The sequence below is a fragment of the Oncorhynchus kisutch genome, linkage group LG29 (genome assembly GCF_002021735.2).
Source record: "Oncorhynchus kisutch isolate 150728-3 linkage group LG29, Okis_V2, whole genome shotgun sequence".
Taxonomy (NCBI): Eukaryota; Metazoa; Chordata; class Actinopteri; order Salmoniformes; family Salmonidae; genus Oncorhynchus; species Oncorhynchus kisutch.
The window spans coordinates 17,151,313-17,170,326 of record NC_034202.2 but is presented as its reverse complement, the minus strand read 5'-3'; the positions used below and the strand labels follow the sequence as shown (position 1 = coordinate 17,170,326).

General features: G+C 44.5%; 1 protein-coding gene across 3 annotated transcripts in view; it reads right to left on the bottom strand.

Annotated features, from left to right (window-relative positions):
- LOC109873522 (RIMS-binding protein 2) overlaps positions 1–19,014 on the bottom strand; it is a 102,585-nt gene that overhangs the window by 5,586 nt on the left and 77,985 nt on the right. For all 3 annotated transcript variants that reach the window (XM_031809502.1, XM_031809504.1, XM_031809505.1), the window contains 14 exons: positions 17,090–17,294; positions 16,134–16,285; positions 15,676–15,755; positions 13,453–13,562; positions 11,419–12,234; positions 9,086–9,237; positions 3,951–4,757; positions 3,687–3,842; positions 3,381–3,527; positions 2,998–3,103; positions 1,033–1,202; positions 674–851; positions 292–392; positions 110–181 (listed from right to left, as the gene is read on the bottom strand). In XM_031809502.1, coding sequence (XP_031665362.1) covers positions 110–181; positions 292–392; positions 674–851; positions 1,033–1,202; positions 2,998–3,103; positions 3,381–3,527; positions 3,687–3,842; positions 3,951–4,757; positions 9,086–9,237; positions 11,419–12,234; positions 13,453–13,562; positions 15,676–15,755; positions 16,134–16,285; positions 17,090–17,294 — 3,252 coding nt within the window. The remainder of the gene's footprint in view (positions 1–109; positions 182–291; positions 393–673; positions 852–1,032; positions 1,203–2,997; positions 3,104–3,380; positions 3,528–3,686; positions 3,843–3,950; positions 4,758–9,085; positions 9,238–11,418; positions 12,235–13,452; positions 13,563–15,675; positions 15,756–16,133; positions 16,286–17,089; positions 17,295–19,014) is intronic.

Genomic DNA, 19,014 nt, shown 5'->3' with positions numbered 1-19,014 from the left:
TTAAAAAAATGAGTAACTGAAACATCCCTGACTTTAACAACTTGTGAATGGCCCTGTGTAATAAAACAAGTTAGTCACATCATGGAACCAAGAAAAGAGGCAAACTCACATAGTAGAACCCGTCTTCATCAATCTCTCCAAATACAGAGATGATGTCACCAGCACAGAAGGTCAGCTCAGCCTATCAAGAAACAGAAACATCATTAACACCCTTACAATGTCTGTCTATCTGGTTACATGTGCAGTGTCAGTATGTTTGTCTGTATGTTTTGTGTGTTTGTGTGGCAATACCTCCACGTCCACATTGGGGGAGCTCTCTCTGGGGTCATAGTCGTAGAGGGCCACCATCCTCCTGGTGGCCTGGTGCTGGCGGAAGCCTCGTCTGTCCTGCCCTGTGAGAGGAAACAAGAGGACACTCCAGGAGGTGATATAGTGACAGATGTGTGTAGAGTCACAGAGAGATACTTGTGCCCTGCCCAGTGTGTTACCTAGGGTGAGTTCGTAAATTCCTATCTACTCCGAGAGTGAAATGCTCTGAATTTACAAACAACCCAGAGCACACTCTGACACACTGGAGGCAATTTACAAACACACCCCTTGAAAAAGAATACATGGGTACAGTCAAAATGGCTGCTGAGGATGTCTGTTCTACTCATTCTAGTTCTGTGGTTACCTATTCCTACTTTATCCACTGGTGTGTTGAGCGGGAGGAAGCCCTGCTTGATGAGCTGGTCCATGGTCTCCTCGTCCTCAGCCCTGATCTCTGACACCATGTTGCAGGGCAAGAGCCCCATCCTGCCTCCCCTGATCTCCCCTCGGTAGAAACCATCTGTGTCCTTATCACCATATACCTGGAACAGACAGAGAGAGAGAGAGAGAGAGAAGAAAAGAGTGAGAGAAAGCGCAACAAAAGAGACAAAGAGAGGGAATTAAAATAATCTTTTCAATGCTGTTTTATGTTGTACCTCAATGTTTTCAAACACGAGCACAATATCTCAAAACGTATGGCCTAGCCCTGTGTGTGACACCCACCCTAATGATCTGGCCCTCTTTGAAGGGCAGTTCCTCATCTGCTGCGTCCGGGTTGGGAGACATGGACAGGGGGTCGTAGTCAAACAGAGCCACAAAGATCCGGAAAGATTCCTCTGGTTCCGACTCATCGTAGTTAGGAGGGGAGCGGCGTTCCCGGTCCCTGTATCCCTCTAAAACACGGGAGAGAGAGAAGAACACATCCACCTGGATCTCATGGGGTCACAGTCTATGGCTTTATGTTACTCTGAAATTAAATGACATTAATCACAGATTCATATAGCATGAGTTTGGCAACTCAGTAACACTAGTGAGTAGTAGTGAGGCAAGTTACGCATGCTATTGTGCATGGCATATACAGACAGGTGTGTTGTTTACAAGTGTTTGACAAGTGAGAGAGCCAAACCATTTAGGTGACCATGCAGTACTACATAATGGATTGAGCTTGCTTCGTTAAACCAACACTTAATTTTGTAGCATGCTAGCAGAATTCTGTGGTCAATCCATCAATTGGTCCCATTATCAGCACAAAGTATATCATGTTATATACATCCATCTGACACCACATGTGAGCTTATGACGTTATCAGGCGTTACATACTTTACAGTTACACATGGATGGAGGTTGGATAGCATGCCTGATGTGATGGGTTACAAGAACATGGTAGACACCATAGACAAAAACACTATGACACACAGCAACACGCACACAGACACATCGACCACAAGACTGAGTTAAGCATGCATACTATTGAACCCTGAGGTAGTGATCTGACTATTGTGTTAGGCTCCTCTAAAGTACGCTGGGCCTACAGTTTGTCCAAAGACACGTCGCTGTCGGTCCTTCAGTTGACCCCTTTCTTAGAAACGATCAAATAAGACCAGGCCATGAGCAAAGTACACATATGAAATCCCAAACAAACAAATGAGTTTGTCTCTATGTAAGCTGTAAAAATGTATTTTCACTATAACTTTCTGTAACAGTCAATGATGTCAGAAAGGACAGCATTGCTGTATAACTGTGTTGCTATATAACTGTGTCTTCAGCAACTATGACTCCTCCCACCCAGTCATGCATAGTAACCCCAGTAAAGGTGTGGTGGGGGTGGTTAGATTGAGAGGGAGAGGGGTTTAGCAGGCATCTGATGGAGTTCAGTGCAAGGGAGGGAGGGGAGAAGCATTCTCTGAGCAGCAGTCATTCCAATCCGCAACATTGGGTGGCCAACATGGGCCCAGTGTAGCTCAGTAAGCCGCCATTTTGGTGCAGTGCAGTGGATCATGCTAGGCGTTCTGAGGCATGTTAAGCCACTCGTTGATGTCACGACTGTTCTCTCCACTAGCACTGGTGGCTTTTGGCACTGCTTTGGCGGAGGAGCGAGGGAGAAACCACTGCACGTACCATTATAGGAAGGCTTGGAGCCCGTGGGGTGTCGGCGGGACGACCATGTCCTGTGCCGTGCTACACTGCCATAGTAAACATCCTCCGTGACGGATGAGAGGTTCCCATCACTGTTACTCTCTGTGGTTATCTCTACAGGAAACACCAATCAGATGGTGGTGGTTAAAGCGCGGAGGTCACTCATTGGTTGGTTCGTTCTAAGGTCTCTTCCTGTTATAACCTTGATAATCCTAACATATCGCTGGCCAGAAACAGAGAAATCAAAAGCAGTTTTTTATAATTGGAATATTCATTGAAATTTGATAAATGTGTCTGTGTACACTGTCACCCTAGAATCCAGGGAACTTTCTAGTAGCTGATAATACTGTGTTGATTGATCTCTATAAGTAAGCTGTCAGTACTGGGAAGGCATGAACATGGTTCAAAGACACAGGGGTGATCTGTAGAAACCGAGGAGCTCATGGAGGATTAAAACAGGAAGCAGAATATCTATTAGGGCACGGAGAACATCAAAGCACAAAAAGACTACAATACCCAGAGTCCTCTCTGTGCTCATGTAACCCTACTGACCAATGGAGGGCACCATGAGAGGGCGTCTCTGGGGCTGTGGACCGTCTCGGGGCATTCTTCTCCCCGTCTCCCGATCCAGCCGACCCCCAGAGAGGGTGTTCCCAATCTTAAAAAGATCCCAAAAAAACAGTGTTTAATGTTCCCACAACTAGCAAAAATGACTTCCGTGCATGTCATTGCTCCAAATAAAGGAGAATGTGAAGGTCAATCAATCAAACAAGATAGAGTAAAGTGTCCTACTCTAGACACATGGCTCGACACGTGCCATATTATCCAACAGTAATAAAGGGGTTTGCTTGTTTCCATTGTCCGAGTGGTAATCAGAACCAGACTTAAAATGTAACATTTCAATGTTGAGCGTTGAGGAGCTTTGTTATTCCTACCTTGAGTGCATTGTGGGAGTTGCGTCGTCGTCCCTCCTCCAGCTGCATCTCAGAGTAGAGCTCCTCTTCATCCTCCTCCATGATGTCAGAAAGGTCAGAGCCCCGGCTGCTGTCACTGTGGTACTCCTCACTGTGGCTGTAGTGGGCCTGACACACACACACACACACACACACATACGCAAACACACACGCAAACACATATACACACGCACACACAAAAGGTGTGAAATCATACCAAGATATACAGCATCTGCACAAAACTACGGAGATGCGAGTATGTTCGATCCTTTTTATTATGTGTCTTACCGGCCTGCCCAGCTCGGACCCTCTGAGAAACTCATCCACTGAGGCCCCCTGTCTCCTGCGGCTTCGACCATACCCTTCCTCATCCTCCTCCTCCTCGTCTGAGTTCTGTTGGTGGAAGGCCTGACACTGCTCATTGTAGATGACTCTCCTCTCCATCTAACCCAACCAATAGGAAGATATGTGTAATTTAATTCAACAGAAAAATGATCAGACTATAGCTCTAACCAGGGTATCATTGATTGACTTTATATATGAATGACTCACTCTGCCACTCTCTGCAGCCACCCTCTGTGCTGCCTTGCGGGCGATGGCTTTGGCCATTTGGTCTGGGATGGGGGTGCCCCTGGGCTGGGGCAGGATCCTCTGGGGGGAGGGCGAGCGCAGGTTAACAGAGGGGGGCGCCTCCAGGGTGTGTCCATGCATGGGGGTAGGAGGAGGCTGGCCGGAGGGGGAGCAGGTAGGGTCCCAGGGCTGGCTGGGGATTCCCCCATGGTGAGCCACCTGCTCTTTCGGTTTCAGGTCTCTGGCACTAACTGGTCTCTGGTGGAGCTGAGGGGGGGGATGAGGCAGCAGGGGTAGGCGGTGCTGGGGCATTGGGTGAGGTGGGTGAGGCTGGAGGTGCAGTGGCTGTGGAGGACCACCAGGGTGAGGGGGGTGAGTCTGTTGGTGAGTCTGGGGCTGGGAGACAGGATGAGGTTGCAGGGGTTGGAGGTGTGTCTGGGGTTGAGGGTGAGGAGGGTGGTTAGGGAGGGGTTGTCTGTGAGGCAGGGGTGAGAGAGGCTGGGGGTGAGGCATGGGTAGTTGGGGGTGGGGGAGGTGAGGTGACTGGAGGTGGGGTGGGGGGGCATGGGGGTGAGGTGGAGGGGGCCCTGCGTGTAGGTGCGGAGGGGACAGGGGGGCATTGTGAGGAAGAGGCACCAGTAGGTTGTTTGGAATGGGGGCGACTTGGGAGTCCTGGGACTCTCCCTGTGCTGACAATGTCCTGACGATGACCTCCCTGGCCTCCAGACACTGGATCCTGTTCAGCTCCACTGTTACATAGTCAGCCAGGGGGTACAACACCTCCGCTATCTGACAGGAAGCACAACACACATAACTCGGGTTGGAGACAGTTGACATTTAATTCATTGTTGCATTCCTTTCAACTGCTTTCACCTCTATTGCTCTTAAATTCAGAGCAAAGTCCACTACTATAGAAACAGGTTAACTAACACAGACCCTTTGCAAGTCTACAAAGGGAGGATGTCAATATTTATGTTCACCAGCAGAGGGAGAGAGAGTGCTTTCTAGGGTTTTCACAGGCCCATGTATCCTGAACAAAAATATAAACACAACATGCAACTATTTCAAACATTTTACTGAGTTCAAGTTCATATAAGGAAATCAGTCAATTGAAATAAATTCATTAGGCCCTAATTTATGGTTTTCACATGACTGGGAAGGGGTGCAGCATGGGTGGGCCTTGGGGGCTTTAAGCCCACCCAATTGGAAGCCGAATGAGGTTTTCCACAGAAAAGTGTTTTTTTACAGACAGAAATACTCCTCAGAACCACCACCCCACCCACCCCCGATCCTGCAGGTGAAGAAGCCGGATATGGAGGTCCTGGGCTGGCATGGTTACACGTTTGGTTGTCCTGCCAAATTCTCAAAAACGATGTTGGAGGCAGCATATGGTAGAGAAATTAACAACAGCAACATTCCTGCAGTCAGCATGCCAATTGCACACTCCTTCAAAACTTGAGACATCTGTGGCATTGCGTTGTGTGACAAAACTGCTCATGTCCTTTTTATTGTCCCCAGCACAAGGGGCACCTGTGTAATGATCATACTATTTAATCAGCTTCTTGATATGCCACACCTGTCAGGTGGATGGATTATCTTGTCAAAGGAGAAATGCTCACTAACAGGGATGTAAACAAATTTGTGCAGAACATTTTTGAAAAATATGCATTTTGTGCATATGGAAAATGTCAGCTCATGAAACATGGAACCAAAACGTTACATGTTACGTTTAAATGAAATTATTCACACACCTTGACTTTTTCTACATTCCACAATTTTACCATCTACTCCAATGTCAAAATGGAAGAAAATGTAAACTTTTTCTTAAAGACTAAAGGAAAATAATATAATACAATATATCTTCATTAGATAAGTATTCAACCCCCTGAGTCACTACATGTTAGAATCATCTTTTGCAGCGATTACAGCTGTGAGTCCTTTGGGGGTAAATCTATAAGAGCTTTGCACACCTGGATGGTACAATTTTTGCCCATTATTCTTTTTAAAACTCTTCAAGCTCTGTCAAGTTGGTTGTTGATTACTAGACAGCCATTTTCAAGTGTCCAACAATGCAGTTTTAATAAAAAGAACTGTTAAGTAAAAAGAAATATTGGTGAAAAGTAGAAAATAAAAGTAACAATAGCGAGGCTAGATACTGTACAGGGAGTACCGGTACAGGGTCAATGTGCGGGGCACCGGTTAGTCAAGCTAATTGAGGTAATGTGCACATGTAGATAGAGTTAAAGTGACTATGCATAGATAATAAACAAAGACTAGCAGCAGCGTAAAAGAGTGGTCTGGGTAGCCCTTTGATTAGCTGTTCAGGAGTCTTATGGATTGGGGGTAGAAGCTGTTAAGAAGCCCGTTGGACCCAGACTTGGCGCTCCGGTACCGCTTGCCGTGCGGTAGCAGAGAGAACAGTCTGACTAGGGTGGCTGGAGTCTTTGACAATTTTTAGGGCCTTCCTCTGAAACCGCCTGGTATAGAGGTCCTGGATGGCAGGAAGCTTGGCCCCAGTGATGTACTGGGCCGTACGCACTACCCTCTGTAGAGCCTTGCGGTTGGAGGCCGAGCAGTTGCCATACCAGGCAGTGATGCAACCAGTCAGGATGCTCTCGATTGTGCAGCTGTAGAACCTTTCGAGGATCTGAGGACTCATGCCAAATCTTTTCAGTCTCCTGAGGGGGAATATGTTTTGTCGTGCCCTCTTCAAGACTGTCTTGGTGTGTTTGGACCATTATAGTTTGTTGGTGATGTGGACACCAAGGAACTTTAAACTCTCAACGTGCTCCACTACAGCCCCGTAGTCTAGATCTATTACTGAATAATGTGGCAATTAATTGAGGAGACTAAACTGCTGGGTGTAAACCCTTGATAGCAAGCTGTCATTGTCAAAACATAAAGACTCAATGGGAAGAAGTCAGTCCATGATAAGACGTTACTCTGCTTTCTTGACATCTAAATCAACCAGGCAGGTTGTCTCCCCTGGACTACTTCCCAGTTGTGTGGTCATGTGTGGCAAATAAGAACATTGGAGAATTGCCGTTGGTCCAGAACAGATCAGAATGTAATGCACATAGATGTGTACATGGAGGGTGAATGTCAGTGGTACGCATGTCAATCTCTCCCGGCTCAAAGTTGAGGAGAGATTGACTGCATCACTATTGGTCTTTGTGCGAAATGTTGGTGCGAGGTACTGAACGGTACTGAACTGTCTGTTCAAGCAGTTGGCCCACCGTTCGGATACTCATGAGTACCACACAAGACATGCAACCAGAGGTCCCTTCACAGTCCCCCTGGTCCAGAACAGAGCCTGGGAAACGGACAGTATTAAATAGAGCCTTGACTACATAGAACTCGGTCAAATAACACCTACATTTTTGTATATACTGAACAAAAAATATAAATGCAACATGCAACAATTTCAAAGATGTTACTGAGTTACAGTTACAATAAGGAAATCAGTCAATTTAAATCCATTTGTTAGGCCCTAACCTGTGAACTTCACGAGGGCCCATCCACTTGGGAGCCAGGCCCAGCCAATCAGAATCGTTTTTTTTATTACAGAAATAAATAGTCCTCTGTTTCATCAGCTGTCCGGGTGGCTGGTCTTAGACGATCCCGCAGGTGAAGAATCTGGATGTAGAGGTCCCGGGGTGGCGTGGTTACAGTTCGTCTGCGGTTGTGCGGCCGGTTGGACGTACTGCCAAATTATGTGCTTAGCTCTATTACGTTTATTTTTTACCCTAATAAAACTCACTTGTCCTTGCCATTGACGAGCATATCCATAACATGATACAGCCACCACCATGCTTGAAAATATGAAGAGTGATACTCAGTGATGTGTTGTGTTGGATTTGCCCCAAACGTAATACTTTGTATTTAGGGCAAAAAGTGTATTTCTTTGTCGTATATTTTGCAGTATTACTTTAGTGCCTAATTACAAACAGGATGCATGTTTTGGAATATCTTTATTCTGTACAGGCTTCTTCCTTATCATTCTGCCATTTACATTAGTAATGTGGAGTAACTACAATGTTGTTAATCCATACTCAGGTTTTTCCTGTCACAGCCATTAAACTTTGTAACTGCTTTAAAGACACCATTCGCCTCATGGTGAAATCCCTGAGTGGTTTCCTTCCTCTCCGGCACCTGAGTTAGGAAGGATGCCTGTATATTTGTAGTGACTGGGTGTATTGCTATACCATTCAAAGTGTAATTATTAACTTCAAAATGCTCAAAGGGCTATTTAGTGTCTGCTTTTTTTTAAATGTACCCATCTACCAATAGGTGCCCTTCTTTGTGTGGCAATGTAAATCTTCCCTGGTCTTTGTGGTTGATTCTGTGCTTGAAATTCACTACTCAACTGAGGGACTTTACATATAATTGTATGTGTGGGGTACAGAGATGAGATAGTCATTCAGAAATCATGTTAAACACTATAATTGCACATAGAGTCCATTCAACTTATTATGTGACTTGTTAAGCACATTTTTACTCCTTACCTTACTTAGTTTTGCCATAACATAAGGGTTTGAATGCTTATTGACTCAAGACATTTCAGCTTTTAATTTTTAACTATATTTGTTAACATTTCTTAAATCATAATTCCACTTTGACATTGTGGGGTTTTGTGTGTAGATCAGTGGCACAACAACAATGACACAATTACACACATACGTCACGTACTCTGCCACTGTTGTTCACTCACTCTCACATAGTGCATACTTTCTCCCTCACTTCTTTGTCACGTAGGGTATTCCCTTACTCACCTGTAATTTGGCGCAAAGTTACTGACTCACTCTCTGTCCGTCCATTAGTGCACCCACTCCTTCACTCACCCACTGACATTTAATGCACACTCTCTCAACCACCCACTCCCTCACTCACCCTCTGCCCTTCAGTGCACACTCTCTCAACCACCCACACCCCCACTCACCCTCTGTCCTTTAGTGCACACTCTCTCAACCACCCACTCTCACTCACCCTCTGTCCTTTAGTGCACACTCTCTCAACCACCCACTCTCCCACTTACCCTCTGTCCTTTGGTGCACACTCTCTCAACCACCCACTTCCCCACTCACCCTCTGTCCTTTAGTGCACACTCTCTCACTCACCCTCTGTCCTTTAGTGCAGACTGCATATCCGATGACGCTGGCTCCATTGGAGGTTCCGGTGGGTGAGAGGACAGGGGGCTTCCAGCGCACCTGCAGGACCCCTGGAGCCTGGCCACACTGCACCTGCACCTCCTGAGGGGGTAATGGGGGGCCTGGAGGGGGGATTAAATAATAGATACTGTCTACACAGGTTTTACACACACAAACAGGGAGGGAGTGTAGCATTCATAAGACACCAAGTGCTGTTAACTTGTTGAATCCCATCTCTTTCTGTTGTGAACTACGTGATTGTGACATGTCTATGATACACAAAGCAGTTCCCTTTCCCAATGTTGGTTGTATACACCAATTAAATCACAATTTAATGGTCATGCAATGTCTGGTCAAATTTGAGTGGATTGCTTTGAGAGTGAATCCCAAATGCATGAAACATCTTATCTGGTTAACATCAAACTCTTTGTAATGACACTCAAACAGATAAAAGTGCATTTATCGATATAGCATTTATAAGCTAAGCTTTTTGGAATATAGGTGTATTTAACGATATAGCATTTATAAGCTAAGCTTTTTGGAATATAGGTGTATTTAACGATATAGCATTTATAAGCTAAGCTTTTTGGAATATAGGTGTATTTAACGATATAGCATTTATAAGCTAAGCTTTTTGGAATATAGGTGTATTTAACGATATAGCATTTATAAGCTAAGCTTTTTGGAATATAGGTGTATTTAACGATATAGCATTTATAAGCTAAGCTTTTTGGAATATAGGTGTATTTAACGATATAGCATTTATAAGCTAAGCTTTTTGGAATATAGGTGTATTTAACGATATAGCATTTATAAGCTAAGCTTTTTGGAATATAGGTGTATTTAACGATATAGCATTTATAAGCTAAGCTTTTTGGAATATAGGTGTATTTAACGATATAGCATTTATAAGCTAAGCTTTTTGGAATATAGGTGTATTTAACGATATAGCATTTATAAGCTAAGCTTTTTGGAATATAGGTGTATTTAACGATATAGCATTTATAAGCTAAGCTTTTTGGAATATAGGTGTATTTAACGATATAGCATTTATAAGCTAAGCTTTTTGGAATATAGGTGTATTTAACGATATAGCATTTATAAGCTAAGCTTTTTGGAATATAGGTGTATTTAACGATATAGCATTTATAAGCTAAGCTTTTTGGAATATAGGTGTATTTAACGATATAGCATTTATAAGCTAAGCTTTTTGGAATATAGGTGTATTTAACGATATAGCATTTATAAGCTAAGCTTTTTGGAATATAGGTGTATTTAACGATATAGCATTTATAAGCTAAGCTTTTTGGAATATAGGTGTATTTAACGATATAGCATTTATAAGCTAAGCTTTTTTGAATGTTTTATGTGAAGCATTGCCCTGTTGCTTGCCATGTATTGTATGATGCAAATATTGAAAGTAGAAGGCACAAAGGGAGGCCCAAGGCCACCTGAAAGCATGAGGTGAAATCCCTGAGTGCATGTTTACTGCATGTTTGTGTGTGTGTGGGCGTGTGTGTGTGCATGGGTCTGTGTGGCCGACCGTCTATGTAGTCTGTCTATGTGTATCTGTCAATGTTTGTGTCTGTGTGTGTCTTATGTGTGAGAGGCGTCAGTGTGAGTTGAATGAGTCCAGCCTGTTCTCTCCTGGTTCACTGGGTACACCATGCAGGACGTCACAGTGATGTCACAGCTCAGGCAGAGGGAAATGCACACGGATACTGATGTGGTCATCTCAGTTAAGGATCGAGTGGGAAGGAGTTACTTCGGCAGCTTTAGGCTTGTGTCCCAAATGGCACCATATTCCCTGTATAGTCTACTACTTTTGACCAGGGCTCTGGTTAAAACTAGTGTACTATATAGGCAACAGTCGGCTATTTGGGACATACCTTAATTTATTATGTATATTAGCATCAAGCCAATGGCAAGGAAAAGCTGAGGAAGTTACTCACGATAATTTCTTAGGTTTTAAAGTGCTGTTAGCTTGTTTTCATTCAATGTGTCAGTTACCCATGCCAATCAAAAACTACTTCCTACTTTTCCCATAAACAAACTGGTCTTCCTTCTGACCTGATCTGGAATATGGTCCAGGACCTGGACAAAACATAACAGACATACATGGCACGGGTAAAGACACAAGTTATCTATCTATCTTAATGGTCTATATCTTAAGTCCAATGGACTTTTATCCAACCTTTCCCTAACACATTATAGATGTCAGAAAAACAATGTATTGGACAAAATAATATATAACATATGTTGGACAAAATAAATAGTTAGACTTAAGAAGAACCAAGCCTCACCAGCAGCTTGTGTGCAGAACTCCACAGCAGTCTCCTTCTTCTCCCTCTGCTCCATGAGCAGTTGCCATGGCACCTGGTGTGGCCGGGCCACCACCCTCACCTTGTACACCGTCATGGCCTTGAGGTTGACGAAGCGCAGCCTGTACCTCCCCGGCCGCACCACCGCATGCTCCGCCCCATCCAGGAACACCGTGTGCCCATAGTTACTGTTGCTGGGCAACCAGGAGAGCTCGGCCGAGTCGCGCAGGATGTCGTCCACACGCAGGCCATATGGCGCGACCACCACGTTGGCTCCCACCATCAGGGTGCAGCGTAACTCGTCCGACAGTCCCCTGTCTGTCACACTCTGCACGGACACGCGGTGCGTATACGTGTCCAGATCCAGCTTCTCCAACAAAGACTTGGTCCTGCCCCCGTAGGGCACGCTGGCACGCACCTCACCATCCACCAACACGTTGTAGCAGCTGATGTTTCCCCAGCCCAGAGTCACCATGGGGGGCTCCCAGGCCACAATGACGCTACGGGCCAACTGCTTGATTAGGGTGATCCTCCGGGGGTAAGGCACAATGTCATCAGACAGATCCTCAGGGTCCAGGGGGCCTGTGCCGTTGCTGCAGGGGCCCAGTGGGTTGGTGGAGCCCAGGAGCCCATCCTGAGGGGGCCCTCCATCGGCCCCCATTAGGCCCAGGGAGGTATTGTCCAGAGAGCCCAGGTCCTCCCCTGTGTCCCCTGGCTGGATGGATGGTTTCTCCTTGTCTTGGACAAACTCCACAAAGTTGGAGGGGACCAGTCCTCGCTGGCCATCCAGCAGCTCCCCTGGAGCACACAAAGACAGAGACAGAAAGAGATGCTTACTTTATTATCAACTAAATTCAAACTCACAACCCTATGTCTTCAAATTCCTCAATTAATCTCATCCCAAAACATACAGTATATTCCAAATAATTAAATGAAAAAGTACCTTTAAAATGTATAGAGGAATGTCTAATATATTTATATGGCAATGAGGTATGTAAAGACGAGATCAAAAGAGTAAAGCAGAATATGGATATTTCAATTGTCAGCAACATGTAATATCACTCAGGATTAGCTGGCTGTGAAGATTTTATTGAGTGATTATTCAGGCAGACACAGTAACACCTTCCAGGAACCCTGTTCTGTTTTGATACACCTCAGACTGAAGGTAAAGACACCAGTCTCGCACGGCTGTCTCAGGGGGAATCTATGGAACGCTCAAGCCTTTAATGATGCCTGCTGCAAATGTTACCATCAGCTAAAAATAGACCATCCCATTAGTGAAAAAAGATAAATGAAAATAATGACTAGAGCCTTGTGATTCAATGTGTTATCTGTGAGTGTGAGTACTACTGGTGTGGAAAGAGAAACTCTGTGGTGCCCGTCCCCAAGGTTGAGACAGTTCTCTTGAATCAAACAGAGAAGGTAGGGATATGATGTCATTAATTTCTCCAGGAAGTACAGGGGGTGAAAAAAACTATTCCTGCACAATGGAGTATAAAATCGCACCCAGTTCATTATAGTGACCACCAACCTCTTTCTCTCATCAGTACTGTACTTGCTTTTTCGAAGACAGCCTAACTGTCCTCTCCCTCTCTATCTCGTAATTCCAGTCAGTACATTCGTGAGGCTGGGAGGCCCTAGATGGCTCTCCATCTGCAGGGGAATATGTCTGTGATTAATCAGAGCCCTGTTGCCGGATTAGCCTTCTAGCTACGGGGATCAGGCTGCATCTTGACAACAGCTTGGTCTGAGCCCCAGTATCCCTGTGGTAAATACAAACATCATCCATCTCCAAACAGCCAGGCAGGCAGGAGCTAGGCTAACACTAGGCAATCTCACCCACCACCAACAATGGCAGCTAGTGATGACTCACCAGAGCTGCTGAAGTCTGGGCCAGGGATGCTAGGAGGATTAGCGTAGCCATGGATTGAAAAGCCTTCATAATGCTAATGAGATTGCATATGTTGCTACTGATGCTAGTGGTGAAGTGTGTAGTAACCCTGGATTCCCTCTCACCTTCGTAGAAGCCGTCGTCATCCATCGTGCCGTACACATACAGGTACTTCCCAGCCACCAGGGGGAGCTCTGCCTCTGGGTGCTCATTAGGCCCATCATAAGGGTTGTAACTACACAACAAGAGAGAGGAGGGTTCAACATACACTACCTGTCACAGTTTGAACAAACCAACTCATTCTAGAGTTTTTCTTCATTTTACTATTTTCTACATTGTACAATAATAGTGAAGACATCAAAAAAATGAAATAACACATATGGAATCATGTATTAACCAAAAAAGTGTTAAACAAATGAAAACATATGTTATATTTGAGATTCGTCACAGTAGCCACCCTTTGCCTTGATGACAGCTTTGCACACTTGGCATTCCCTCAACCAGCATCATGAGGTAGTCACCTAGAGTTCATTTAAATTAACAGGTGTGTCTCGTTAAAAGTTCATTTGGGGAATTTATTTCCTTCTTAATTCGTTTGAGCCAATCAGTTGTGTTGTGACAAGGTAGGTGTGGTATATAGAATATAGCCCTATTTGGTAAAAGACCAAGTCCATATTATGGTAAGAACAGCTCAAATAAGCAAAGAGAAACAACAGTCCATCGTTACTTGAAGACATGAAGGTCAGTCAATGTGGAACATTTCAGAACTTTGAAAGTTTCTTCAAGCGCCATCAAGCGCTATATAATGAAACTGGCTCTCATGAGGACCGCCACAGGAAAGGAAGACCCAGAGTTATCTCTGCTGTAGAGGATACGCTAACTGCACCTCAGATTGACCTGTTCACTGGACGTGCTACCTGTCCCAGACCTATTATTTGACCATGCTGGTCATTTATAAACATTTGAACATCTTGGCCGTGTTCTGTTATAATCTCCACCAGGCACAGCCAGAAGAGGACTGGCCACCCCTCATAGCCTGGTTACTCTCTAGGTTTCTTCCTAGGTTTTGGCCTTTCTAGGGAGTTTTTCCTAGCCAACGTGCTTCAACACCTGCATTGCTTGCTGTTTGGGGTTTTAGGCTGGGTTTCTGTACAGCACTTTGAGATATCAGCTGATGGACAAAGGGCTATATAAATACATTTGATTTGATGTGATTTAGATTGCAGCCTAAATAAATGCTTTACAGAGTTCAAGTAACAACCACATTTCAACATCAACTGATTCAAGACTGCTTGAATCAGGCCTTTATGGTGGAATTGCTGCAAAATAACACTACTAAATTACACCAATTATAAGAAGAAACTTGCTTGGGCCAAGAAACATGAGCAATGGACCGGTGAAAATCTGTCCTTTGGTCTGATGAGTCCAAATTTGAGATATTTAGTTCCAAGCGCCTTGTCTTTGTGTGACGCAAAGTAGGTGAATGGATGAACTCTGCATGTGTGGTTCCCACCGTGAAGCATGGAAGAGGAGGTGTGATGGTGTGGGGGTGCTTTGCTGGTAAAATTGGCAGTGATTTATTTAGAATTCAAGGAACACTTAACCATCATGGCTACCACAGTATTCTGCAGTGATACTACATTTAATTTGTTTCTCGCTTAGTGGGACTATCATTTGTTTTTCAATAGGACAATGACCCAACACACCTTCAGGATGTGTAAGGGCTATTTGACCAAGAAGGAGAGTGATGGAGTGCTGCATCAGATGACCTGGCCTTCACAATCACCCGACCTCAACCCAATTAAGATGGATCAGGTTGAGTTGGACTGCAGATTGAAGGAAAAGCAGCCAACAGCTGCTCAACATATGTGGGAACTCCTTCAAGACTGTTGGAAAACCATTCCAGGTGAAGCTGGTTGAGAGAATGCCAAGAGTGTGCAAAGCGGTCATCAAGGAAAAAGGTGGCTACTTTGAAGTATCTAAAATCTAAAACATATTTTGATTTGTTTAACACTTTTTTGGTTACTACGTGATTTCATGTGTTATTTCATGGTTTTGGTGTCTTCACTATTATTCTACAATGTAGAAAATAGTACAAATAAAGAAAAACACTTCAATGAGTAGGTGTGTCCAAACTTTTGACCTTTACTGTAGATGTGCTCCTGACTACAATGTATACTACAAGATGTTTATGGAGAAAATAGTGCTTCTGATGTGCATGTGGAGTTACTTAGTGATCTAGCACTGGTCTAGAGTGTTATGTGTGGATTTCTGGCGCTGCTCGGTGTCAGCAAGCTATACGTGATTCAGCTTTCCCAGGTGTTGTGTGACAGACCCACTGGTCTCACCTGTAGCGGGCAGTGCATAGACGGACTGTGCCAGTGTAGCGAGGTTTGGACCTGGGTGCACGACGGATCTCATCCTCCATCTTGGGAAACACACGGGCAGGGAAACAATCACAGAGTTGCATCTAAATACCATAACTCTGATCCAATTCAAACACAATGGCTTTGCTTATGATCATAGCCACTCATAATTATGTCTCCAGTGGAATGACTGATCTGACACAGAAAAACTTCCCAGCACTCTTATACTGTCTAGTTCTACTGTCTGACAATTACCACAGGAGACTCATGTTGCTGTCTGGTGCTAAACCAATTGGTTTTACAGCTATTGCTCAGCTGATGGCTATCAAGTGCAAGTATACAGCTCGTCCATGAATAGCCCATCTCTTGAGCAATAGCACCCTTATGCTTTAGCAATGGGACTGTGTCTCTGTATGAGAAGAGACGAGAGCAGGACCCACCTCTGAGGGAGTAGCCCGTCGCGGGCTGCTGGGGCAGCTCGTTGTCACGGCGGAGGGTTTGACAGACAGCAGCTCCGGCCTGTCTCTGTCTCCGATCTGCAGTGGGCGGAGGAACTTGGATATCAGCCGAGTGTTTGCCGAGCTCTCATCGCCTGGGAAACATCGATTTCCACACCAAATAAAGAGCATCTGTCAATCCTTCTGCTCTCATTCATGGCACAGCTATTGATTTCCTGTTCAGGGGAGTACACAGCAAACACTCTTTATGGCCAGCACCTGGCTCTGCTCTCTGCCTGACACATCTGCAAGGCATTTCTCTGATGCTTAACACTCTCTATTCTCTGAAGACATAACTGACACGGAACAGGACTCTACCATCACAGAGTTCTAGCAGCCACACCCCTACACAAAGCCATGCCTAAGTAATTTCCCATCTTAGACAAAAATATAACATTTGAATTCTCGGTGTTTGGATTTGGTTCATTATGCTACAGATGAGTTGTGTCATTGATCATGAATAAAGCAGCATTTCTTCCATTTCCTGTGATCCAAACTGGCCTTGAAGCCTGTTCTGCTGAGATGGACTGAAGAGAAAAGAGGGGCCTTACTGTGACTCACACCAGGCCGTTTAGTTGCCAACTTTCCCTCTCTTTCTCCCACTCTCCCAACCTCACCCCACAGGGTTCTGGCAAAGGTCATTGTTGTGACAACTAGATTAAACGACTGTCTCATTCAATTTTGAATTAATTAATTCAAATTAGGCATAATGACTGACATAGACTGTGCACATAGACTTTCACTACTGTATTTTGGTCTTGATTGATGAGATACACTGTTTGAATCAAATGCCAGACATGATGTACTTTTATTCTCTAGTGATAAGCACTTTTCTGCTTCATATCTATGTCGTCTGACACCATGATGTTCTCACAGTGGGCAGGGTTGGGAGTGCTCACCTTTCCCTGCCTGGGCTGCCAGTCCGTTGAGGATTTGGGAGAGTTTATTTTCTGGGCAAAAGGGAACGTTGTGTTTGGAGAAAGGCTCAGTGCTGAGTATGTCTACAGTATCCGCTTCCAGACGGAAATCCTCCAGGTCCTTGGACAGCTGGCCAAACTGTTCAGTCTGTGACCTGCATTTCAGCTCCAGGTCGCGAACCTTGACCTTCCGTAAACAGGGATGTGTGGAGGAGAGAGAGATAGACACAAACGGTCAATGGAAGGAGGGTTTCTGTGCTCCTATGTAGCAAATCTTTAGAACAGGATATACTAAATTGCAATGCATGTTTTATGTTAATAACACGTTAGTAATATACCACTACATGGACATGAGTTAAACTAATCATTGGCTTAAATCCTTTACTGGTGCTACAGATCGCAAGCTGAACCAATTATGGCACGGGATCCCAAAAGAGCCATTTCTAGCTTAGAACAGCTCATTCATATCAAAAACACTGCCTGCCGAGTAATCAAACGATCTGGAAGTAGAGGCTGTGCAACGCTGATACACTTTGATAACAAAGCCAAGCAGTGTGACGAGTTAAGAGGCTTATAAAAGTATGTACTTTAAAGACATTATCTAAGCAGCTCCGAGTTTACATTTAGAGCCTTGAGTTAACAACCGTTGGGTTTTCTCTGAAAGCTACAAGACTGAAACACCATGGCCTGCACAGTAAGAGATAAGGCAAGCCAGGGTCCTAGTCACGAGGAAAGTTGGTTTCACCCAGCGATAAAACTAGATGAGGATGAATGAACAGCCATCGGGGAGCCACTACTTTGGTCTGATTGGTTTAAAAAAGAAACAAGGAAATCAAATGTGCTTGGATCTTACAGGACATCTGGTATTCGTCCCTAATGGCACCATATTCCCTATACAGTGCCTTGCAAAAGTATTCACTTTTCCTATTTTGTTGCATTACAACCTGTCTTTTAAATGGATTTTTATTTGGAGTTAGTGTAATAGACAGACACAAAATAGTGAAATGAAAAAAATTACTTGTTTCAAAAATATTATTTAAAAAACAAAAACGGAAAAGTGGTGCTTGCATATCTATTCACCCCCTTTTCTATGAAGTCCCTAAATAAGATCTGGTGCAACCAATTACCTTCATAAGTCACATAATTAGTTAAATAAAGTCCACCTGTGTGGAATCTAAGTGTCACATGATCTGTCACATGATCTCAGTATATATACACCTGCTTTGAAAGGCCCCGGAGTCTACAACACCACAAGCAAGGGGCACCACCAAGCAAGCGGCACCATGAAGACCAAGGAGCTCTCCAAACTGGTCAGGGACAAAGTTGTGGAGAAGTACAGATCAGGGTTGGGTTATAAAAAATATCAGAAACTTTGAACATCCCATGGACCACCATTAAATCCATTATTAAAAAATGGAAAGAATATGGCACCACAACAAACCTGCCAAGAGAGGGCCGCCCACCAAAATTCATGGACCAGGCAAGGAGGGCATTAATCAGAGAGGCAACAAAGAGAACAAAGATAACACTGAAGGAGCTGCAAAGCTCCACAGCAGAGATTGGAGTATCTGTCCATAGGAACACTTTAAGCCGTACACTCCACAGAGTCGGGTTTACGGAAGAGTGGCAAGAAAAAAGCCATTGCTTAAAGAAATAAATAAGCAAACATGTTCGGTGTTTGTCAAAAGGCATGTGAGAGACTCCCCAAAAATATGGAAGAATATACTCTGGTTAGATGAGACTAAAATGTGGCTTTTTGGCCATCAAGGAAAACGCTATGTCTGGTGCGAACCCAACACCTCTCATCAGCCTGAGAACACCATCCCCATAGTGAAGCATGGTGGTGGCAGCATCATGCTGTCATCGGCAGGGACTAGGAAACTGGTCAGAATTGAAGGAATGATGGA